Source organism: Parasteatoda tepidariorum, chromosome 11, assembly GCF_982258835.1.
Source record: "Parasteatoda tepidariorum strain Cologne lab strain chromosome 11, Ptep-v5.0, whole genome shotgun sequence".
In the NCBI taxonomy this organism is placed as follows: Eukaryota; Metazoa; Arthropoda; class Arachnida; order Araneae; family Theridiidae; genus Parasteatoda; species Parasteatoda tepidariorum.
The window spans coordinates 63009579-63035581 of record NC_141765.1 but is presented as its reverse complement, the minus strand read 5'-3'; the positions used below and the strand labels follow the sequence as shown (position 1 = coordinate 63035581).

The window sequence follows — 26003 nt, the reverse complement described above, 5'->3', positions numbered from 1 at the left end:
AATATAGTAATGATTAAGTAATATTCCAGCAAGTCATAGAAAATCAAACATGTACAACCAGGACTTGAAATAATGAAATAGTGTTTCTGTCAATGTGGTAGAGTGAGTCTATCTAGTTAGAAAAAGTAGTGTTGCGTGGTGCGGTAATGGACAGTGACATTTCTACCACTTTACACAATGTTTGTAAAAGGCGATCAATAATCAAGGATCAGAATCGAGTTTGCTCCTAGCCAAGATTTTCCTAAATGTTATCGAAGACTGGATTAAGTCTGTGTCAATATTGATGGAGTTACCGTATTAACGGTTGCATGAGTCATGTACAATGGAATTTGATTACCAAACATGCATATGCCCCGAGCTTTGGGGTGCAGTGTTCCTGTCACCAACAACTAATTCCTTGTTACGGGTAGCCTAAAATTTCTAAACATTTCGATAAACTGTACTTGTTAGGAGTTACGTTATGAGTGCTTTTCGAAATTTTTTTTTGAGAAGAGAAATAGAAAATCCACCGTCACAGAAACTTGAATCGAAGTTATGCTTTTGAGCTGTAGATACTATCTAGATGTACAGAATTACGTACTTTTATAAAAATGTAAGTAATTTTGAGGTTGTTCTGAGGTTTCAATGTTTTTTATTTATTTCAAAAGCAATCTTAAAAGATCAACCTCCCAATGTGTATAATCAAGGTGTATGAAGTTGTTTTATTCACACTTGAGGTTGTTTTGAGGTTAATGGAATTCTACTTTAGAGCAACCAGCTTAGGGAGGTTTTTTTTTAAGTGTTTGCGATTTGAGGTGAGAATAATTCACCCAATCTAAATTAAAATGATTGTTGAGTTATATATGAGGTTGATTTTGTGAGGATTAAATGAGGTTGAAATTGAGGTTTATTAATTAGGTTATTTTTGGTGCAAAAAATAACCTCCTTCTCTACAACAGTTGTAGTTTTTGACATCTGTCAACCTCAAAACAACCTCAAAAATAGCTTATTTTTTGTAAGGGTAGGATTTAAAACAACCAAATGAATATTTAAAATAAGCAATAAACCCTTTAAAAAAATGGCGAATCTGAAGAAATTTTCCAAACTAAATGAAAATTTTTGTATAATTTTTCATTTTCGGATCATTTTATGCATTCAAGCACAATAGCGATGAAATGATTTATCAAATAATGAAAATTTAGTCAAAAATGCTCTTCACTTTCTCTAACTGTGGTTTTTCTTCATTCTGCATTTCCATTCTCTCCATTTTAACTAATATTGGAGGTGCAGGCTAATAATGGACTAAACTTAATCTAGCAGTCTGGAATAAAATAACTGTCAGAAAAACTTCAAAGGAAACAAATAAATTTACGTGTAAATTTATTAAAATATTTTATGCCGTTATTTTATTTGCATCCTCCGCAATTTTCGTTTCCTGTTTTATGGATATTTTTTTAAAAAAATAAAAAACAATTATAGTTCTATTTGAAGAGTTTTTATTTTTAATATTTCAAAAGTTTGATTTTGAAAATATGATAGTCATTTCGAAAAATACGTGATTTCTTGACTGAAAAAAGGAATATCTTTAATAGTCACAAAGTTTTCGCTATGCCGTTGGACCTAATATTTTAATCAGAAAGTCAAAAAATACATTTGAGAAAATATGCTATGTAAACAAGCAAATGTTTAAAATAACATAGAAAATATGCGAAGTTATAAACGTAAAAGAAAATTGTTTGCAAGTAAAATTAAAATATCTGTTTAATGTAATAATGAGTATTTTTGGCGATATTTAATTTTTTCTAATAACGTGAAGATCATTTATATTATTGAATTTAAAAAATGCAAGAAAGTACAAACGAATAGTAATGCGCATTGTAATAATCAAATATTTAAAATAAAATATCCCAAAAATGCTTTTAAATTAAACCCTTTTTCATAATTTTTTGTCGATAAGAAAATATTTTTTTCGTGGAGAAGATTGTCTGAAACTTATGAAACAGCCTGAAATAATCTTAGAAAGAAATTTTTCTTGTTAATTATCTTATTCCTGCAGAAATTACGGTTTTAGTTCCAAAAAGATATTCTTATTCACCCGGTTTCCTGAAGAGTATAAAACAATTCAAACGCAAATTTATTCCATGATAGTAATTTTCCAAAAAATATTCAGAAAATTTCTCAACTCTTCAAATGCGAATTTCCTCTAAAAGAGTAATTTCCAAAAAGAATTAAGAATTTTTCAATTCAACCCGATATTTCTTTGGTTAAATTACTTCGAGTAAAGTAAAGTTTTTGCACCGAATTATTATTCTAGCTGGAACTTTTAGCACTCTTTCTAATTGCAAAATACTGTTTAATTAATTAAGGGCAAACGAAAGTTTTCTCAAAATTAGACTGCAAATAGTAATGAAAACTTTGCTGATTAAGTTAAAAGCGAAAGATAAAAGTTGATAGCAGACATAGATTTCATTTTACTGTCGAAAGAGATTTTTTTTTCTTTTTTTAATTTTTAGTGATTGAAGAAAAAAGCAGTAATACTCAAAATGTCGGACATAATAGGACAGTTTGGAGCCCTTATGTTTACATTATTGCATTTTAAATTGAATTTGGACACCATTAAGTGTACTAAACATTCCCACGGGGAATAAACATGAAAATTCACCATAGTTGTTTTAGAGGCAGATACTTTTGTTAATATTAAAAATAATGTGCAGTTTTTATAACGGGGAAATAAAGATGATATATTTGATATATTTGATGAATTAAAGATGATATATTTGGCATTAAGAGAGGAAAACTTCAGATATAAGAAGTATTTTTATTTTTCAGTCAATTTTATTAAATCTTAAATTTGCTTCCTTATAAGTTCAGGTACAAGTAGTATAGTTCGAAGAGAATTGAATTTTTTTAATATTTTTGATTGGGGAGGGAGAGAGAGATTTTTAAAATTTTATGTGGAAGGTAACCCAATATCATTCTTCACCTGACGATTGTTTTTCTTCATTGTTTGTTCTATTTTTAGTGAAAGAAGTATTACGAGAAGTGAAATATTTGTAAGATTTATTGTTTAAGAAATAGCTAGAAATTGTTACTTTGTTAAAAAGGAAATTATATTCTTTACATTTACTAAAAGGGTTTTCTTAACTATTCCTAAAGGGAGATGTACCCAACAGCCTTAGGAGAATGGACACCCCTTAAGAATACTAGATGCATATATTCTGCCACACTTTTATGTTATTGATTGAAAATCAGTAGTTTTGACTAAAATTTCGTATAGAATTTTCTTTTTAATTTTTAAAGAATAATTTGCATAAAAAACCTAATATAGTCTTAATCTAAGAACTTTCATTCATTAAATTGGGCTATTAAAATTTTAAAGAAAGTAATATCATTCTTTTTAAATAAAAGCTATTAACTTAGTAAAATGTTATGCATTTTTCATGAGTATTAGGTTCCTTTATTATTATTACCATCATGAGATCCACTATTTATTTATAATACCTTTAAATGCAATTTTAAAAATATAAAAAATATTTATCAAATATTATAATACATTTTTCAATGAAAGAATATGAGCACATTTGATACAGTTACATTTTTTTCGAAATTAACCTCAAATATAAATTAAATCATTACATTTCTCTATCAACACATTATTTGAAAATGTTTACGGGATACCAGACACAGTTTAAAAACATTGTAAAAGCATTACTCTTTGTTTAACAATTTTTATCACATAAGAACCTCATTAAAGTTCATATAAAAATTTTATTTTCTTTATGGGGATTAAAAATTATTACTTTGATTTAAGATTAGTCAAAGAATAACGACTACAAAAACTGAATATAATGAGACTATAGTCTTTTGCGCACATAATTGGAAGAGAAACTTCTGTCTTTGTTTGTGTGTTTTATGATTGTTTAGAAACGACAAATAAAAAATAATAACGACAGCTTGAAAACACAAAACCATTATTTCAATTTGCTTAATTCAAGGTTTTATTTAGTTCAATGTATAAAAAAATATTGCAAACAAAACACCATTTACGTGAATCGCAGTTGTGAAGTCTCCTGACTTGCAGTGTTAATTACAAAGATAAATACAAAAAAAATGCTGTTTTAAATTTTTTTAAAAAAATAAATAAATAAGGAAGAATTTATTGAATTCTTTATTATTAAGCAAAGCTTTTAATTAATCGGCTGTTTGTGTTTTGTTGAAAATATTCGAAAGATTACTTAAATTTTCTCTATTAATTGTTTATTGTATTAGTACTTTTTTATAATCTTTTTAAACACACCATTTATTGCAGATTTATAAAATAATAAACCAAAATAATTTTCTTTTTTTATTAAAAAATGCAATTTTGTAATATTTAGATATTTCAAAAAAATACTACGTACCAGGGTTAAAAAAAACTCAAAATTTTTGCGTGTCCTTCTAGGCATGTTTCTCTTCGAAATGCATGCCCAACTCTACTTGCTTAGACATAATTTTCGATTCATATTGATGAAAACATATGAAATTAACTAATATTAAAAATAGCAGAAAGTGAATAATATCAACATGTGAAATTAACTACTTTTATTTTAAGTATAAATCAGAAATAACAAGGAAGTGCGGAAACTATTAAGAGTGAATGAGCATTGATGAAGTTATTGCAGAGCATTCTTATTTAAAAGAAATGATATAATCAGAATTATTAAGTAATATCGGTAAATGCCATGCCCTTTAACGTTCTCCCTCTTTGGTTCTGTTTATTCGTTCTTCCGTTACAACAATGTAAAAACTTTCGGGTCAAATTACGGTGCATAGTACATCATTTTTGCATCATCATAGTACATCATTTTTGTTTGGGTGCATCATCTGTAAAGTCCTAATTACCTTAAAAACCATTTTCTCCGCAAAGTATTATCTCGGACTTTTTGCTGTAATATCTAATAAATTAGAGGGATTTGAGTGATTTTACGGTAATTATTACTGCATATTAAATTTCTTATTTCGTAACATGTTCTGGTAAAAACTGATTTTATAGTAAAAAGTACTGGCACCCTGATTGCCGGTATTTCTTAAACACAATTTTCTCCGGATTTTTTTACAGTGAATACTTAAAATTATTTTTCAAATATATCTATCACACTATCTTTTAGATATTTCTAGGATAATTTTAAACTATTTGAATAGTAATGGCAGAAAGGAACTAAATTAAAAATTTTCAGCGACCCTTTGAAACTTTTTCGTGCCTTAATTTTGCCCCGTTTGTTTCTTTTCTGAAACGTGATTCCAACGTTTTGTGCAACACAGATAAGGTATGATACTTAAATAATAATAAATACGTAAAATGTTTAATAGATGTTAATAGTGGAATAAAAAAAATTTTTATTTCATCCAATATGCTTAAATTTTTAACAACGTGTAGTTAAATAATGCAATTAAAGGTTTCTTTTAATGAAAATAAATTTTTGTTAAACAAAAAATAATTTTAAAGTCATTTTTTTCACATTTAGAAATTCTAAAACTACTGGATGTGACCTCCTAGGGAAAGTATTTTACAAAAACTATTCGACCAATTTCGTTTAAATTTCGTATTTTTCCTTATAAAGTTATATTTTTTAAAATTATGTAAAATTTGTATACCGTACAATATTTTTTTCTTCATTATCAAATAAAACTACAAAAATTAATAAAAAAATTATTAAAAATTATATATTTTATTTGAATTATCTTAGAAGTAACGAATTTTATAATTGTTCGGAAATTTTTTTTAAATTCTTTTAAAAAGTTCTCGTGATATGGCATGACACGCAAAAAGTAAAATGAGCATTTAGGGGTCCAAACTTTGGATCCCTTTCCTAACCCAACTATGGGGACCATATTTCCGAAATTGTGGCAACTCCCTATATTTTGGGGTTTCAAAAAACCAAATCCATCGAAAAAAAAATTACGTTTATTCAGAGAAAGTACGTTTCTGTGCCTGATTTAAGAAATAAAGACTAACTGTTTATCATACTTGAGGTGATTCCCTCAGTCCATTGAGATTGAGCCCTCGTAAGTGAAAATTCGATCATTAAATCAAAAGTTTTGTTGATAATCACGTACTTATGTGAATAAAAGGTAGCAGAGGAAAATATTGCTTCCCTTTGTTTTGTGCATGTTCACTTGTGTTATCTTCACTTTATATTCTTCAATAGCGCAAGAATACCTAGTGTGACTTTCTCAATAAATTGAAGCATTATTAATTCCGTAAAAATTTCAGATTGCCTATTTAAATACGAGTTTATTATTAAATAAACATAATTAGTATATAAACATATTTAGTAAATATAAGTGGATGGGCTAGTGCTTTTAACAAGAGGGAGGATAGATGAGTAGTGAAGTGAAACTTATTAAAAGTTATACATTACATAATTAACCAGCGCCATCCAGTGGCTAAAATAATAAACAGTGAATCATTGAATTGGAAGATTAGGGATGAAATATATAAATCAATTCAGGGTATTGCATTTATTTTTTTATGCGCTGTATATTATACATCTAGAGCGAATAAATTGAACATTTATACAATTTTTGAATTAATTACCCATAATATGTTTTCGATTTAGCAGAGAAAGCCGTATTTAATTGAACAAAACAAAAATTTTGCAAAGTATTATCCTCGATATGATTTACATGGTTGAGCTATCAGCCCATCCATAGTAACTCAGACAGGCTCTTTGAAAGCAGTTATTAATCTAGCAGTTATTAATACTATATTATAGTTAAGTCTGTGAATTTGGCTATAACAAGATACACAACCTTAGTTAAAATGACTAAATAACTCTGATTTAACACAGTTTTAAATAGTACTAGTCAATTAAAATATCATTAACTTCTCCCTGATGTCCATAATTTATTCCCATTGAAAAGTTTGAAAAGTACAAAATTCATATATTTTTGTACATGAACTTTACTTAAATGTGGATTAACTCATGATAAAGATTGCTCAATGATAGTAACCTTCTTTGCATTCTTAATGTCTTCCTTTCATTTTGCTATTTTTTTAAATTTTTTCACTGTAATTCCCCTTCCGCTATAAAGGAAATTAGCCTTGTTAAGTGATTGTCTTTAAAAGAGATTGCTGTAATTGAATTTTTCATACATACTGTAATTGAATGCAAGTTGCATTATAACTTTTCATTACTTCTATGACTTCATCTCATGCCTTTATGAAATACCGAACTATAAAAATCATGCTCAATAGTGCATAATATCGAATTTAAAAAAAAAAAGTTCTGATACCCCCAAAAAATAAATACACTTTTAAAAGAACATTTTATCAATAGAAATGTGTATAAGATAGCACAAAATAGTAATAATTTAGAAAATAATAATAAAAAAGGCAAGCTAACATTTTGAACCAAATATATACAAATAGCATTCTTAACATAAAATAATTGTAACAAAATTAAATATTTATAGGATAACCGAAAGTTAATTTCAGAAGTGCTTCATTTAATGACTGTAAATAACAAAACTGATTCGAGCATTAAACCCCGCTTACAGTTTAAACTAATCTGACATTAACTCTTGATGTTGAAAATAAACGACGAAATAAATCTAATTGTATTCTCTTTAGTTTCCTGTAACAGTTATTCCTTAAATCTAGTTTATTTCAACCTTCATCAAGTTAATTACTGTAAATAACGAAGTTAATCTAGAAATTAAACATCTACATTTACATTAAAGCTATTTGACTTCAATTTAAATTAAAACAAGAAAATAATAAATGTAGATCTTTTCTCTTTAGTGAACAAAAAATGAATAATTATTATAAAAAAGCTCAAGCACTCTTAAATGAATTTTGAGGCATAATAACAGTATACTAGCGTTATTACTTAAAAAACTTCATTAGATTACCAAATTATTGAAATAGAAAAGGTCTTCTAGAACTGAAAACAAAGAAACACTCCAGACTTGTGAACGAAAATAAAATAGACTTGAAAAAGAAAACGCGAAGTTGCCTTTTAAACGACGAAAAATAAATAAGTGAGAAAAACGTCACGTAATACTGCAGCCGAAAAAACAGTGGTAACCGAAAGGAACAAACCAAGGCAGGATGCATTTCCAAACAGTATGGCAAAATAGTGAGGTACTCATCTCATTAATTAGTGAATAATATTTAATAAAGAAATCCACAATTAAAAAGAATGTATTTGAAAGCTAAAATAAATATAAAATTGGACTTGAAATTTTTATATTAATTGTTTATAATATAATATTATGGTACTTAAAAAATTGTTTCGAAAATTAAATTTCAATTTTTTACAACGCTGTGACAGCAATTAGTTGGATTTTTTTTGGATTTTTATAACGTGTAATGTTTTCTCACTTAAATATTGACATATACAGACATTTACTTGTTCTAAGATTTAAAATATGCAGGGTGTTTTGTAAAGATAACCCTTATTATGTATTTTTAGTCTTCTTATCTAAAATAAAAACAAAACAGAAAACACAAGAAAAAAAAAACAAGAAAGAAATCTGTCAAATCACAGTACAGAAAGATGGATTAGATAGACATCCAAACAGTTCTGATTGGACATTGAAGCTTGAAGGCGTTTCCAATAATTCTCTTCTTTGTTTCCTTCCGCAATCAAATCTGTCTTATTTACTTTCCACTTAGTGAATTGTGATTTGTCATATTTGATTATATTTTTATTTTTCCTCGCTTTAATATTAATTTGTGACCCTCAATTCGTATACTTAATTGTTCACTTTTTTAATGAGAAATTCAGAAATAAAGATTATAGATCACTCTGTATATTTAAAGAACGTAAAAGTTTCACTCGTTTATTTAGTTAATAGTCAGCTCAAAATTACTAACTTATCTAAACTTAACCATTTCTACTATAAAGATTGAGGAAAATGGGAAAAGCTATTTAGAATGGTTCAATTATTTCTTACTGTTTAATTCAAAAAGAATCCTTAATTCAGCTTTTAACTCGAGTTTATCCAAACAAAATTACATTTTCTTACATCAAAATCACCAAATTTGCATATTTGCGATACATGATACTTCATTAATATTTTTTGAGCTTAACTTCAAGTGTTTTAAAATTTAATTCTTTAAGAAGAAAAAGAAATATTTCAAAACTTTCAGTTTAAAAGTAAAAAATTTTTCCCGCCTAGAAGTAGATCTACATTATCTAATACTTTTAAATAAACAAGATTTGGTTTCGAGAAGAGAAGAAGAAAAATTTTCACTAAATAAAATGTTTTCAAAAAAAATTTAAAATTTAATTTTTTTTAAAAAAATTCCTGTTTACGACGATAGTATATCATTTACTTAATTTTTTTCATTTAATTTTTTTAAATTCTGAAAATGTTTTTTAAAAACATCTTATCTAGTAATAACTTTTGTCCTTTTTTTAAAAAATATTTTTCTCGTTAGTTTTTTTCTTTTTAATCTTTTTATGGGTTCTATGTACTTGAAGCTTATGTACTCGCAGTAAATAAGACGTATTAGAATTTTTTCTTAATTTTCATCGTTAATCTGTTTTTCCTTTTTTCTCTTTTGTCTCTTTTATGTGCTTACAGTTTATTATAACAGCTTACTAATTGAATAGCATAGCATTAATTAAAAAAAGACATTTTTTAATATATAAAACTGCTGATACAGAAATGAATGTTTCTAAAGCAATTCATATTTGTAAAATTGAAAGAACGAAAAATTGAAAGTTGCTATTTAATTTTGACGAACAAACTATTCGAAAACTAACCAATTAAGTACAATTAAGTTATAATGCAGAATTTGTAAAAGTGCAGAGAGTGAAGTTTCGTCTCATCAATTATATTATTTTGAGGGTATAATGGGAGATAATTGGATATAAATATGCTATAAATCTGTTATAAATTACGAATGAAATGAAATTATTTCGACTTGAAGAGTTAGTTATAATGTCGTAGAACATAGAATAAAATGGTCAATTAAATTTCAGCAACATAGTTTAAAGTTTCCTAAAGTAAGTAATTACGTTCAAAATGTGATTTTGATTACTGAAAGGAAATTCATTAAGTTTAGTTTACATTTTTATTTTGACTGGAATAGTTCGGTAATATTGCTTATTATGCTTAATTGTGCGTTTCAATAATTTTATTTCAATCATCATTTTAAGTTAACCCATAATTTTAACTACATCTTTATTTTTAACTTTACTGTGATTTAAGCAATTAATTTGAGACGAACGAAGCATATTTTAATACTTTCAATACATTAATTATTTCCAAATAAATTTTTTAATTTCACTTTCTTTTTTTGATGACTTGGGGATGCTTACTGATCCATAAAATGTTTTAAAGAACTTTAGATTAATTATAAGTTGAATAAAGTAAAAAAAAAAATTATTAAATCATTTTAAGTAAGCATACTTTCGGGATGAAACAAATTATGCTTTAACTAAAATATTTAAAAAAAAAACTAAATATCATATTATCTCTAAGTATTATGTGATGCTATTTGCTAAAATAAAAGTATAAGTAAATTCTCAACGACTTCTGAATAAAGCATGTTTTTTCTCGAAATAAAATATATAAGAATTTATTGATGATACTGTCAAATTTTAAAACTGAAACAGATTATATATATATATACATATATATATATATATATATATATATATATATATATATATATATATATATATATATATATATATATATATATATATATATATATATATATATATATATATATATATATATATATATATATATATATATATATAAACTAAACTAAAACATAGCGACTTGTGGCTTGCTTATAAAAAAGTTAATAATAGTAACAAAAAGTAAAAAGGCACTGAAGGTTTTAATGTATTTTTAAAAGTCAATGTAAAAAAGGAATAAACAAAATGAGAAAAAGAATTTGATGGTCAAACGTCAAAGATTATGCTTAAAAAAAGTAACGATCAAACATCAAAGATTATACTTAAAATAAATATCTTTTAAAGAGCTTCAAATCTTTCTTTAAGTAAGGATTGCATTCACCATTACTTTCATGCAATAATTACAGAACTTCGCATTTAATGTTTACCATTATGTGATCAGCAGTATAATTATGCAAGATAAACTTATTTATTTTCAGTAGTGAAAGAAGAAATTTTTTATATTTGCATATAAATATTTTTGCTGAGTATTTGTGTGCCGTTATTCATTTTAATAGTACTAAGTTTTGTATGCGAATGATAGAAATATTTCGTGATGGCGAAAGAAAAAGGTTTTTTTGTCAGAATTTAGAGTTGAAGTTTATTGATAGCTTTATGGTCATCTAGAAATTGCGACTGTCACGAAAATTTCAACACGCAACTTCTCTTGAGTTTCATCTGTCTATTGATTACATTGTCTTATAACTTTCACAGCTATTAATTATGTGATTTATTATTGTATAGTATTTTTAAAATTGCATTTAAATTAATGTTCCCATTTTTTTATTTGACAATAAATTTTTACAAACTGTGTCTCACTGTATAAAATTGATATTCCTAATAATGATAAAACGGTACTTATTATAAAGTAATGCTTTTAATATAAATAATAAATTTAGATTTAAATGACTATTATTAAATTGCTATCTTTGTTTCATTTCAGGAAGTTGGAAGTATCATAGGAAAGGTAAGTTCATCATTTTTAAACTAAACATATTTAATAAATAATAAAACTCTTTTTACTTTGAATTTTAATTTTTTAATCTTTTGCATCGATATATTATTGGGTGTTTAGGTTTTTAGATGTTATCATATTTTATTCTAAATTTTTGCAAAAAATATACCGAACCTTTAAAAAACATTTTTGGAGTGGCTATAACTTAATAACTATAACTTAAAAGCCATAACTTAAAAATCATGTTTTACAAATTTAAAATATTATCATTATACGTAACTTGAAATCACATCTTCATCTGTAACTTAAAATTCCATCTTCATATGTAACTTAAAATTTGACCTTTATATCTAAATTAATATTCGATCTTCATGTGTATCTTAAAATTCAATCTTCATACGTAATTTAAAATTCGATCTTCACTCGGTAATTCAAATCAAATTTTTTATATTTATGAAATCATAAATTGATAAGCAAATTTAATACGAGTCTTTAGATGGAACTTCATACTTAAACATTTTCATACTTAACATGAAATTTTATCTTGATATAAAATTAAAATCATAAGTTTTTTTAATCTGAAACCAAAATCTTTTGATTAAAAATCATAAATACTTCTTTTATATAGATTTCATTCTTCTGAAATACCGTGCATAAAAGGTTTTGTTTGTTAATCAATAAAGTTATTGATTCTTTAAAAATGTATCTTCTATCCAAAAAATAACATCAATTTTTACTTGTTAGCATGCAAATAATATTGTCTGTAAGAAGAGGTTTCATTTAACTTTCATTTCTTTTAAAAATAATAATATAATATTAGTTTTGAAATTCAGAACATCCTACAAACCATTGCTATAAGGGAATATATATATTTTTGCCGAATTAAATATTAATAGTTTAAGTGACAGATATAATCCACCGGTTTTTGGAATTTTCAACTTACGATGTAAAAATTATTCGATTTTAAATAATTTGATTTTAAATACTTGATTTTAAATAATCGATAAGAAACTTGGGTTTTTAAGCAATTTTTAATCTTAGAAAACCTTTTGAAAAACTATTTTTATTAAAATAACTGTTTCCCATGTTTTTATCATTTTATTAACCACACTGTGAGATACATTTTAGCTTTTTTATGAGTAATAAAGTATTTAAGATCTTGTTATGCAGGATGTTCTATAAATTCCACCCTTAATATGTATTTTAAGAATTTATATTAAATAAGAAAAACAAAAAAGGGTGCACATTGGGAGGACAAATTAATATTTAGCTTACGAAAAAATAAAAATACTTTTGATATTAGTACAATTCCAGTAGAGAGAGAGTTAGATGCAATAAGCAAGAAACAGGTTTAATTAGATGTTGAAACTTAAAAGGGTTTCTAATAATTGTCATGCAATTCCTCTTTGTTTCCTTCCGCAGAAACCTGCCTTGTTGTTTAATACTATCACCTTCCTATATCAGCTTGCGAAAACATTTTTGTTTCTTTCCTCAATTAAATATTAATCAAAGACCCCAAATGTATAATCTGTTTTGTTTTCCTCTTTGATGAATATTTCAAAAATACATATTAAGGGTGGTTGGTCTTCACGAAAAACCTTGTATAAGAATAATGTTCTTCAAAAAGGTTAAGAAATAGTCAATCTCTCTCTTGTTAGAAATTTGAAATAAATTATCTGCTTTAAAAATATAAATAATTTCGTGTCCTTTAAAATAAAATTATTAACTAAATAACAACATTAGCAAATTACCATCATTAACAATTATTTCTTTTCAATATTTCTTCTCTTTAAACTTTTGAAAGCATCATTCATGCCTGGTAAAATTTTATGACCATATTTTCTTTGTTAACTACTATTTTTTAATGGGAAACTATTCAACTTTTCTTTAAGTTTGTATCTTCACGGCAGTTTCGCATTTTTATGTCCCATGTTGTATTATTTCTGAACGCATCTACACTGAGAAAAAAAATACTGGTCAGAACTCACAGAATATGGCAAAATTTACCTTATTTATGGCTTTATGGTCACACCAAAAAGACCAATAACATCTACCGAAGCGTTTTGATAATGATTTTGGTCAAGTTAATGTGATAAAATATGCGATAAAATTTGAAAATTTAGTAAAATTTTGTTAATTTTTCATAGTTTCTTAGAGTATGGCATAAAAACCATTTATTCGGTTAATTTCACTTTGCCAAATATATATAATGTATTTTACTAAACGTATGATAATAAGAACTACAACTTTGAAATTAAAATTAAAATTTAGAATTTTTTCTGGTAAATTGTTACCATATAAACTGAAAAATTACCATATGATTGGTTTAAATACCGTACATTTCGGTTTTATCACTAAATTTATGTTATTGTTTTTTTTTTACCGAAAATGTCATTACAATACAGTGCCGTAATTTTTTTTCTCCCTATGTCTTTGAAAGCACAAGATGTAACTTAAATTTTTTTCTTCTTAAAAACTGCATTTTTCATCATTTTTATTTTAGATTGGGAGGCTTTAGGATTTTTCGGGATTTAATATTTTACAAGATGACTTTTATCATTAATCCTGTTTTATACTATTTAGTTCAAGTAATTTAAAAATAAAAACATCTTGTAAAAAATTTAATCTCTGAATTATTTAAATGTTATATAATGTCTGACAATCTCTATTCCAGTTTTATATTATTTAATTTAAATAATTAAAAATGAAAAATTTATAAAAAAACGTATGTGTCGAATTATTTTAATGTTAAATGATGTCCGACTTTGACAATAATACTGATGAAAGTTTAAGCATGAAGGTAAATGCTGCCAAACTTATTAGATATTAAAAGTGTTAATATGTAAAATATTCAAAAAGTCGGTTTAAAAAATACTGAATATATTCCGAATATATACTGAATTCTTTTATTTTTCTTATTTTCGATTTTGTTACAGTATACACTTTAACAGGGATTTTTTAAAATTTAGTAAATTTGATTTTCAAAATTATGAATTATACAATCTAAATAATCCAACAAATCCCGCAAATAAATCTAGCGTTTTTTGAGAAAGGGTATATCAAAATTAGCCAATTTATCAAGTGGTGGAATAGAACACCCAATCGACAAAAATAAATTTTAAGTAATTATGATATTAATTACGTATATGAATGTACAAAAAATTAGTAAAAACTTTAAGTGAACGCTAAAAAACTTTAAATTACTATTGTACACGGAGTGGTAAAATTACTGTTCTATATGGTAATGACTTTATTGGTAAAAAAAAACGCAATTCTATTTAATAAAACCAATCTATAGGGTATTAAAACCAAACTATAGGGTATTAAAACCATTTCTTTGTTATTTTTTCTGAATTCATATGGTAATGGTTAACCGGAAGTTTTGATTTTCAAATTTATATTTCTTATTACTACAATAAAATGCATAAATCTGAAAAATAAATTAAATCAAATAAAGAATTTTTATGTCATGATCTAAGGTATCATGAAAAAATTACCAAATTTTACGAGATTTACCGAATTTTATCACAGATTATAAAACCATATTATACTGTTATTTTTACAAAAATCCTTACCATGCTTCGGTAAAAATTACCGAGGAATTTGGCGTTCCCATAGAGATACACTATAGGAAACTTTTGTGAATCAAAAATGGAGGCAACTGCTTTACACCAAAGTGATGTTTCACTAAGTGTTTCACTACACCAAAACAAGGATAGTTCCTGGTGTAGTGAAATTCCCAGAATGTTCTTTTCACTACTTGAAGTACAGTAGCCGCCACCATGTTCTATTATAATTTATAATTACAGTAAGACGTGATACACGTACGAATCAGTAAAATTACTTTTACAATACAATCTAATGAAAGAATCATAAACTTAGGATGCATATGTACAATATTTCTTAAAGTTAAATAATTTTTTTGAGCAAATATACGCACAGCACAGACAGAATATTAGATTCGAAGAAACTGAAGTGAATCGAAGTTAAATATTATGAAATTATTTTATGCACTTCACCGATTTATGTAAATCTTATGAGAAAATAAATATCTTAATTATACAACTAAAAACATAGACGTATTTCATAACAATTTATATGAGTAATTTGTCAAATCAATCCATCAAAAAGATTTACAAGAGATACTAGGCAAATAATCGACCGAATTAAATTTTTTTAATCAATAAGTAAAAAAGATTAAATACTTAATTGGTATTCAATAGATTATGACCAGTTCGTCAGTTAAATCTGACTAGTCAGTTAAATCATATTTAACCTGTACACTCATGTAAATAAGTCACCATCTTGGATATTGTCAATATCTTGAAATTGTACAATCATTAATCTTCTAATGCATTTGTTACTTAAAACATGATCTACCATCATTTTAAACAAGAATTTATCTAAATGATTGATATATACACTAATTATTCATCAAATTTGAATAGCTTCAAAAATCATAACCTTCTTTACCAACGATCTGTTAATTGGTGTAAACTTTATCAATTAATGGTGTTAAAACTTAACTACACCCTTTCAAATGTGTAGGAACATTCGATTAGATATTAACTTGAAATAAATTAATCATTCACACAATTTTTAGAGATTTTAACACCAAATTCGGATTGATATTACACTGTAGCTTTTACAGAGTAGAAACACAGTACATTTTGCCATATTCTAGTAGTTTTGACCATATTTTTTTCTCATTGTAAAAATACGGTATTATGAAATAATTCTGTACTTATAATACTATTAAACATTGAATAAGGCAGAATTATATGAGCCTTAAAAGTGAGGTTTCTTTATAACACAAGTAGAAATAACTCTCCCGTGTCATAAAATCCGAATGTTTTTAAGAGCTGTTTCAAACGTCTTTCTGGTAAACACTGTGTTGACAGAACGCTTAACAAGTATAATAATTCTTGAAGCTCTTATTTTTAAGATGATTTTTTCTTCTTAAAAAGTTACGTTTCTGATATTTTTTTCTCCTAGCATGTAAAATAGCTTTTACGTGTTTTATAATATTGAATAGAAAAAAATTCATAAAATATTTCACACTTTAAGTATTATAAAAATTAACGCGAATAATAGTTCGGTTTAAAAAGGTTATAAAAGTATTTAATTATATTTATTTCGTCTTTGAATTTTTTCCTTTTTTTACGTGAATGTTAAAATATAGCAATTAAATAAGTCCATGTTATTCATTTGCATATTATTTCTTTTTACGAAATCATACATAGCTATTATGTGAATTGTATTCCCTAAATCGCTAAAAATTTCAATAAATGTACCCAGGGTTCTACAAATCGAAATTTTTTCAAACTGCAATATTAGGATTTTTGCCTGATAAAACATTTCGTGGAAGTATTTTTCAGTCTAATTCAGGATGACAATCAATTATGATTGCTGAATTACGAATATGAGAATTTCAATTTTTTAAACATGTTCTTATAATAAGAGTATCAAAAATTAAATGAAAATTAAAATTTTGTAACAAAAGATTGGAGAAAGAAATTTCATTTATATTGTTTCTTAATGGATAAATTAAACACATATAACTGCAATTCAGTACTTTGTGACAGAAAACTAGAACATCATTTTTTAAAATTTGTTTTTAGTTTAAAAAGGAACTTTTTTATATCATTATTTAAAAATACATATAAAGAAAAAATAATGTTCCTAAAAGGACATTTACATGGCCTTGTTTCATCAAAATGATAATATATTTATCTGAGAACATTTCTTTAAATATATTTAGCAATATTTGTTTGTTATGAAGCAACCAAATAGGAATATTTGTTTGTTATGAACCAGGTTGAAAATTATTCTTAAAATTTAGATTGAAAATTACTCTTAAAAAAATATTGAAAACAATCCTGTTTTAAAAAAAATAATGATTAAATACTATGAAATGTTTCATAAATTTCACATAGTTTTCTTTATTAAATTAAGAAAAGTCCCCAAACCTAGAACGATATTTTAAAATGGGCGTAAATTGAATAAATCAGCCTATTTGGCTAAAACTCCTTATAAATTAAGAAACAATTAACTAGTAACAAAAAAAAAAGGAAATGAAATAGATTTTTGGCATTTGAAAAGACATGAAAACATAACACTATTCATGAGCACAATTGTTTTTAAGTCTTGCTTTAAAAGTTACTTACTTATACAAGGTGTTGCCCTTAGTGTATTATTTTAAAATCGTTGTCAATTATTAAGTCATCATTATATGCAAATTAGGATCCACGAATTATTATTTAAGCACTATTAGAATATGTGCAACCACTGTAGGGAAATGCATCATAAGAAATATAAAAATTTTAATTACCAGGAGAAATTTAGACATGTTTCTGATAATCACTTCTTTCAGCAATCAAACTGGTTTTGATGTTTTTGAATCTCACCATTCTAAAATAGTAATTCGTCATGTTATGATTTAAAAAAAAATTTTTTTTCCTTGATAAAATGCCTATACATAAAATTCAGATTTCATTTTTACTAGAAATTTAAAAATGCGTATTAAGGGTGACGAATACGGAACACATTAAATACCTTACAAATATTAGTTCAAAACAATTTAAGTTACTAAATTGAAGCTCTCATTATTTCGTATTTTTTTATAAATTCCAGCTCCTTGACAAATCAGTGCCGTGTTTATTATATACTAGGTGAAAATACGTTCTGTAAGGAATTATTTTGAAAAAAATTATTAACTACTCAGTTCTATGTTAATTGCAGTTAATTTTTAATGACTTACTTACCTCGTTTTTCCTTAAACTATATAATTATATAAAATTCATTATACCGTTAATCTTCTATTGTACCAAAAAATAGCCTCAAAACAAAATGGGCTAAAAATAAGTCTACTGTATTTCTCTTGATCTGGCCTTTATTTATGACAGGGGCTGTATTACAAAATATATAACTGCATATGAATGCATTTATTATTCAATCAATCATCTAATGAATATTTTTATTTATTTTAGAAAGGAGACAATATCAAGAAATTCAGAGAAGAGGTAACTTTTAGAATATTTCAGTAATTTTTATTTCGTTTTCCATTTGTTTCACTAAAACAGCTGATTCTGCACTGCAGAGTGTAATACCGAACCATCGCTTGCAATTCATGAAAAGTAATGTGTACAAAATAATATTCGAACAGCAACAAATTCGTACACTTTTAAAATCATTTTTTTTTTTTGCAATTACAGATGATAAAGTATTTCCCATATCACATTAAACTTAATTATAAGCAGATATGTTTCCAGATATGCGACATTGTTTAACCGTATCACGGAAAAAATAGGGAAAAGTGTTGTACCTTGGAACACTTTTCATATCTTAGTTTTTAATTTCGACAATTATTGTTTGATTTACAATATAAATATAGCCGTTAAATATACCTAAGTTTTCCTATACAAAACATATATTTAAAAAAAATTATCATCTACTTAAAGTCGAAAATAGAAAATTGTCCCACGATACACCATTTTACACTAGCTTATTTTATTTCAAGAACTTTAACTTTTATTCAATTTTACGCTTTCTAAAATATATTTTTGTAATTAAAAAGTCATTTAAAGCAGTTTTTATACTAGTTATAATTTTTAACTGAATGCATTTAGTATTTGTTAAACAGGTATTCGGTAATAGTCACCTAATATATGAGTTACCCATTATAAATTAGAAATTTCTCTTAGTAATTGATTTTTAAAATAGTAAGCTTTTTGCAAATATTTGCGTAGGAAAGCAAATAAAAATATTCAATAAATGGCCTATTTTTTATTATTGGTGAGATAATTGAAGTTGCTTCACTTTTATTATGAAAGACGTGACAAAATTAAGCAAATAATACAGAAATCAAAATATATAATGTTATACCACTTTTACATATTTTTAGAAATACGCGTATTTTTAAAAACTTTGCAAAAATGGACCAAATATACTTACACTATACTCATGACAAAGCTAATTTTTAAGCATTATCAAAGCTATGACCACCTGTTTACACCATTTTCTGGTTATTTTGAAAGAATTAAGCTTTTCATACCTAAATATGGCTAGTTTTAAAATTTAAAAATTTATTTAATTGGAATAAAATATTTTTTACTTAATAATAGTAAAATATGGATCAATATTTCCTATTTACATTATGAATATTTACATTTATTCAACTCACAGGATTCTAATTCGCTTCTAGTTTTCGAATTGGATGAGAAATAAATTTTATTTCAATCCTTTTGCATAGCATAACCATAGATTATGAAAAGAATATATGTGTATCAATATGATTGAGTAAATCTTAGCATTGAAAAGAATTTCGACTGAATTAAACAAAAAATATCATATTTATATTTTTTTTTAAATTTCATTATATATATATCAATCGGACCGTATAAATCATCTGTAAATCAAATTTTATGTTATTCAGACGAATAAAAAGCATTCCAGAGTCCCCTCAAGTGGAAAACTTATTTCAATGTGTCTCTACATATTAAAGTTGATTATCATGTAGCAATCTGTGTTTTCTTATTAATGTATCAAAATTGATGGAGGAAATCTATTCTTTTCAGAGTGGTGCAAAAATTAATATATCCGACGGATCCTGTCCTGAGCGCATAGTCACAGTAACCGGGTGTACTGATGCCATCCTCAAGGCATTTTCTCTTATTGCGAGGAAATTTGAAGAGGTTTGTTACTTCTTAAAAAGAAATCCTCAAAATGTCTGACTTAAAATAACAATTATTGTTTTTCTAGGATCTGCAAAACACTACTGCCGGAATCAATGTTCCGAAACCTCCAGTCACATTGCGGCTCATAGTCCCTGCTAGTCAGTGTGGTTCCCTCATCGGAAAAGGTGGCTCGAAAATCAAAGAAATAAGAGAGGTAAAATAACTACTTACGCACCATTAGAGATAACATTTGTGTTTTAGAATTATTTTTACTTTTCAAAACACCCTTAAAACTGTGATGTTATAATCTTTGAAATATGGTACCTATCTGTTTCTATAAAGGGTATCCGGATGAAAACCAACTCTCTCTCCAAAGTTTCAATGAAATTTGTTTTACTTAAATATAATTGCCAAAAGTGTTATGACATTTATCGCACTGGGAGATTTGACGAACAATTTCAGTCTTTAAGAAAGGGGTATGTCGCTGGCAAATCAACAACCTAACTTACTCTTGCGTTTCTCACCCGCATGAAACTGAAATTCCTTCTTCAAGGTGTTAAAAATGTCGAAGTCACAATGTGAAGGATCTTAGTTATATGGAAAACGTCAGATAGTTTTTCAGCCAAATCTCTGACATTTTTCTGTTTCCCGGATCAGACCATCAATCCGAGCAATCCTCATCAGGCGTAATGGCCATTGCGCCTGAGGCATGATTATGTGCAAAGCCAAGATAGAAAAATCAGGCGTGATGGCCATTGCGTTGAGTCAAAATAGAAAAATCAGGCGTGATGGCCATTGCGTTGAGCCAAGATAGGAAAATCAAGCGTAATGGCCATTGCGCCTGAGGCGTGATTATATGCAAAGCCAAGATAGAAAAATATAAATTTATGGAACCCAAAAGATGTAATAATAGATGGTAGAATTCATACATAAATTAAGGAGCATTACAGAGTATTCAGTATCACTTGGGACTGTCATATGTATTGTAAACTTCGAAAAAAAGAACCAGGGGGTTTGGAACATTGTATTTAGACGACATTGTAATAATAAAATACATAAAATTAAGGTAAAATTTCATTGCGGTCGTGAAGATAGGCGAATTAAAAATATTTGAGACCATCTCAAAAATTGGTACTGCTTTAAAATGTTGTAATGTTGTAAACTGCTTTAAAATGTTGTAATGTTGTAAATGCTGTAGTGTTGTAAACCGTAAATATTGTTAACTGCTTAAAGATGCTTTAAAAAAAGGAAGAAAAAAACATAATTAATACTAATAATTTCAGAAGAAATTCGATTTCTTTTAATTAAATAAATATTCGAAGTTCGCAAAGTATGTTTTCAGAAACATTTTTATTATTTAAATTTATTTTATTTTTCAGTTTCATAAGGTTTTTTCCCCAAGGTTTGAAATAATTTTTTTGTGATATTTAGTGTAGTTTGATCCAGTAGGGTTTTTAGCTATGAAGCTCTAAACTCCATCAATTTTACAAACACTCTATTTTTAAAAAAAAAATTAATCAAATTGAGTAAATTTCCTATTAATCAATAGACCATTGTTGACATGTATTTAAAGAAAGAGATTCAATAACCAGGATCTTTTCTAATGAACACTTTTCGCACACGTTTAAAACCTTTAGTAAGCACCTGGAAAAATGTATGGTTATAAATAAAACAGTCTACTGTAAAAAACTGCTGCTAGTAAGTTAGTTTCGACGATGCCTTATTGTGGGATGTTTAAAATAGTATAACTAACTCTAATATTATCAAAATGTTATACGGATTTTAGGATATCATACTAAAGAGCATCGGCATTCGAGGTGCCGGTACTATCCGATGTTGCCGGTAAAATTCATTTTTACTGGAACATGTTACGGAACAAAAAAATCTGATTCAGCATAATTTTTGCAGTGATAATTACCCTGAAATCACTGAATAACTCTAATTAAAGAAATATTACTGAAAAAAATTACGGTATAATATTTTACGGTCAAAATGGATTTTACGGAGGATACACCCAAATTGCCGGTACTTTATATCGTAATTTGAACAAGATTTTTTTTTACAGCGTATGCATTAGAAAATGATGCTTGGGCATGTAAAAGTTTCATTCGGGCATGCATTTTGTAAACTACTATGCCAGTAAGGGCATGTAAATTATAGAAACAATATTCGTTTAGCGGATTTTTATGTTTTAAGAGAAAACGAATTCCGTTAGAGACAGTAACTTATTTCCGTTCTGTGTTCTTCCAGGAAGTAAAAAAAATCCCTGAGTTGAAATATTTATTTCCTCTTAAAGTAGTTTTTATGGTTCATCTGCACAAATTTATTTCCCTACGCAATTTCTTATGTTTTTATAAGACCTCGCTTTAGCCTTCTAAATCAATGCATTTAAAGGTATTAAAGGCACTGTGTACGTGGATCCGACATAACTCACTTTTCTCTTCAAGTTATCAAATAAACATTTGTACATAATACTTGATAATATAGAAACTTCATCTGCTTTAAAATCTTAAGAAGGAAGTCGACATTTCCTGAGCGCTCAAAAGTGGAAGCCCATTCTCATGATTCGCTAAACGTTAATAATATAAAAATGTGATTTGAAACCGAAAACGCAAAGTTTCCAACAAAAAATGGGAAATAAATAAAGGAAATAATTATTGAAAAAATAATATTGTTTTTCGCCTTAATTAGTTAATTGTGAAGTTTTTATATTATCAAGTATATATTTCCGCTTCAGTTTGTTGAGATAATTCATTTAATGCCAAGATATTGTTTTTTGTTTATTGTAGGTGACGGGAGCCTCCATACAAGTAGCTAGTGAAATGCTACCCAATTCGACGGAACGAGCTGTCACACTTTCGGGTACAGCGGAAGCCATCAGCAAATGCATATATCAAATATGCTGCGTAATGATGGAAGTAAGATATACAGTCATACATTTACATTCTCTGAGTAGAAGATAAAAATTTTCAATGATAAAAGGTGAAATTATTAAAGAACTGTACACGTAGAAAAAAAGTTTGGTAAAATTACCACACTGTATGGTAATGGTATTTCTGGTAAAAAAAAGTCATAATTCTAGTAATAAAATCAAAATATATAGTATTTAAACCATTACATTTGATATTTTTCCCCATTCATATAATAACGGTTAACCGAATATTCTGCTTTTTCAAAATTATATAGTTCCCATTACCACACATTTAGTAAAAAATAATAGAACTGAAAAGTAAATTTAATCAAATAAATTGTTTTTTTTTATGCTATGCTCTAAGGTATCATGACAAAATTACCAAATTTTGCGAGATTTACCAAATTTTATCACATATTATAACAGTATATTTTATCCATTACAAAAATCTTTACAAAACCGCTTCGGTAAAAATTATCTTGCTTTTTGGTGTTCCCATACAGCCAGAAACACGGTACATTTTACCATACTCTGGTAGTTTTGACCATAATTGATGTTCTCAGTGTAGATAGTATAGATGTATATGAATATGAAGAACTGTAGATATATAATTCTGACGTCACCTTTTATCGAAATTTCTCATCGACTGGTCACAAAATTGGTTTCTAAATATTGTCTTGATTTAGAAAATGTGGTTAGAATAATGAAACATTAATTATTTAGTTATTTAATAACACAAATATTAGTTTTTACATGTTATTTGAGCTGAAAGACATGTGGCAGTTTTAAGAAGTAATTTACATGGCTAAACAATATATCATTCTCAACTAAGAGGTTTGTAATTCGAGTTCTTCGATAATTCGGATGGTTAATAACTTTGTCGGATGGTTAATAACTTATTTTTATATTATTTATTGTACGATTATATCTCTAACTAAATTAACTCAGATTATTAAAATATAGTTTTAATAATTATTTAATTTAGTAGGATTTATATTTTCTTAACTAATGCAGTCTATTCTCGAGATAACTTTTAAGTTTAAGCAATGAAAAGCTATTTAAATAAATATTTAAAAACTAAAAACTCTCATCAAAATTTGTGTGATTCATTATACTTTTTGAATATGCTACTGGTTGAATATGCTAGTTGGTTTTTAGTTACAGATGCATCATTACTTAGGAGACTTTTGGCTTTTAAATTTTGAAATTTTTTTAGAATATTTTTAGAATAACTTTAGAATAACTATGGAGTTGTCACAGATATTGTTTGTTTCTTTGCAAGTTTCATCTTACTCTGCTGATTTCAAATATAAAATCAGTATTTTATCAGCTTATTCCTTTAGAGGTTTATTGAAAATAAAAATAAATAATTAATTTATTTGTATTTGATTTAAAATATTCGTTTGCTTTTGACGTGTACTTGATCATTAAATAAACTTCATGGACTTGCTCAATTTGAAGCCATAACAATGTCACTTTAACTTTGTCATTATTAAATTTTTAAGAAGCAACCACATGTTTACGAAGTATCTAAAAATAAAGCTAATAGAATTATTTTTTGCATTTGAAATCGACAACACCATTACCATTAGAAATTACACTGTAAAAAATTCTGAATCAAATTACGGTAAATAGTACTGGCATCTGTATGAAGCATCCATAAAATCCATTCTGAGGTAGAATCCATTTTTAAAATAAAATTTTATATCGAGCGTTTTACAGTAATATTTATTTGATTGCAGTGATTCAGTGATTTTACAGTAAATATCACTGAAAAAATTACGGTATATCAGATTTTTTGTTCCATGAAATGCAACAGTAAAAATGGATTTTATAGTAAGAAATACTGTGTACCAGAGTGCCGGTACTTTTTACAGTTATTTGATCCGGAATTTTTTACACTGTAATTAAAAAAGTTTCATACCAGATTGTGTTATCATTGCAGTATCTTATTTAATATGATTTTTTAATGAAATATCAATTATTTCAGTCCCCTCCGAAAGGAGCGACAATACCTTACCGTCCAAAGCCAGCCATGCCCCCTGTAATCTTTGCCGGAGGTCAAGCTTATACAGTACAAGGACAGTACGCAATTCCACACCCAGATGTATGCATCTTTCAATTGTCACTATTTAATTTAAACAATAATTTTTCCAATTCCCAATTAAATCCTCAATATATCCCAATCCCAAATTCCCAATATAGATCCCAATAATTTAAACTTTTTTCATTCTTTATGCATTATATAGACTTATTTTAATTCATTTCTATCTATATTATAGTGTCAAGGGGTAGAGTTAATGAATCCTCAGGTAAGCTGAAATGAATTATTTTATTTTATTTTATTCTCTTATTTTGACAAAATACGTATTATGAAATACAACTTCATGTTGGGAAACTGACAACTTTTTGGGGCGAAAACTTCAACCGTATTGAAATTAGGATTTTGTCTAGGTTTTGTTCCTTAAAAACGGGTAATTAAATATTATGCGTCAAGAGTACTGATACTCTCCTTTAAATTAGATAAGAATATTTTAGAGAATCGTGCTGTAACCGAAGAACTTAATACAAAAGAAACTATAAATTGCTACTTCATTTGTTGCAGAAAGTGAAATAAATATTTTTCGACTCTTAAGAAAATCTTTTTAGGGCAATAACTTTTCTTGCAAAACCGATTTTGTACCGATTTCAGATATTTATATTGTTGAGAAATTAATGGCAATGAAAGGCATTTTTATATTTTATTTAAATATAAAAATTTAGATTTACTAAAAACATTTTCTATTAATTTTCAAGAGAGTCAT

At 26.5% G+C, this 26003-nt stretch overlaps 1 protein-coding gene across 5 annotated transcripts in view; it reads left to right on the top strand.

Annotated features, from left to right (window-relative positions):
* The window catches only part of LOC107456709 (poly(rC)-binding protein 3), a 128295-nt gene that overhangs the window by 65520 nt on the left and 36772 nt on the right, over window positions 1–26003 (top strand). For all 5 annotated transcript variants that reach the window (XM_016074650.5, XM_016074648.5, XM_016074646.4 and 2 more), the window contains exons 3-9: window positions 11602–11625; window positions 18603–18635; window positions 20190–20306; window positions 20374–20502; window positions 23078–23206; window positions 25190–25306; window positions 25482–25511. In XM_016074650.5, the coding sequence (XP_015930136.1) occupies window positions 11602–11625; window positions 18603–18635; window positions 20190–20306; window positions 20374–20502; window positions 23078–23206; window positions 25190–25306; window positions 25482–25511 (579 nt within the window). The remainder of the gene's footprint in view (window positions 1–11601; window positions 11626–18602; window positions 18636–20189; window positions 20307–20373; window positions 20503–23077; window positions 23207–25189; window positions 25307–25481; window positions 25512–26003) is intronic.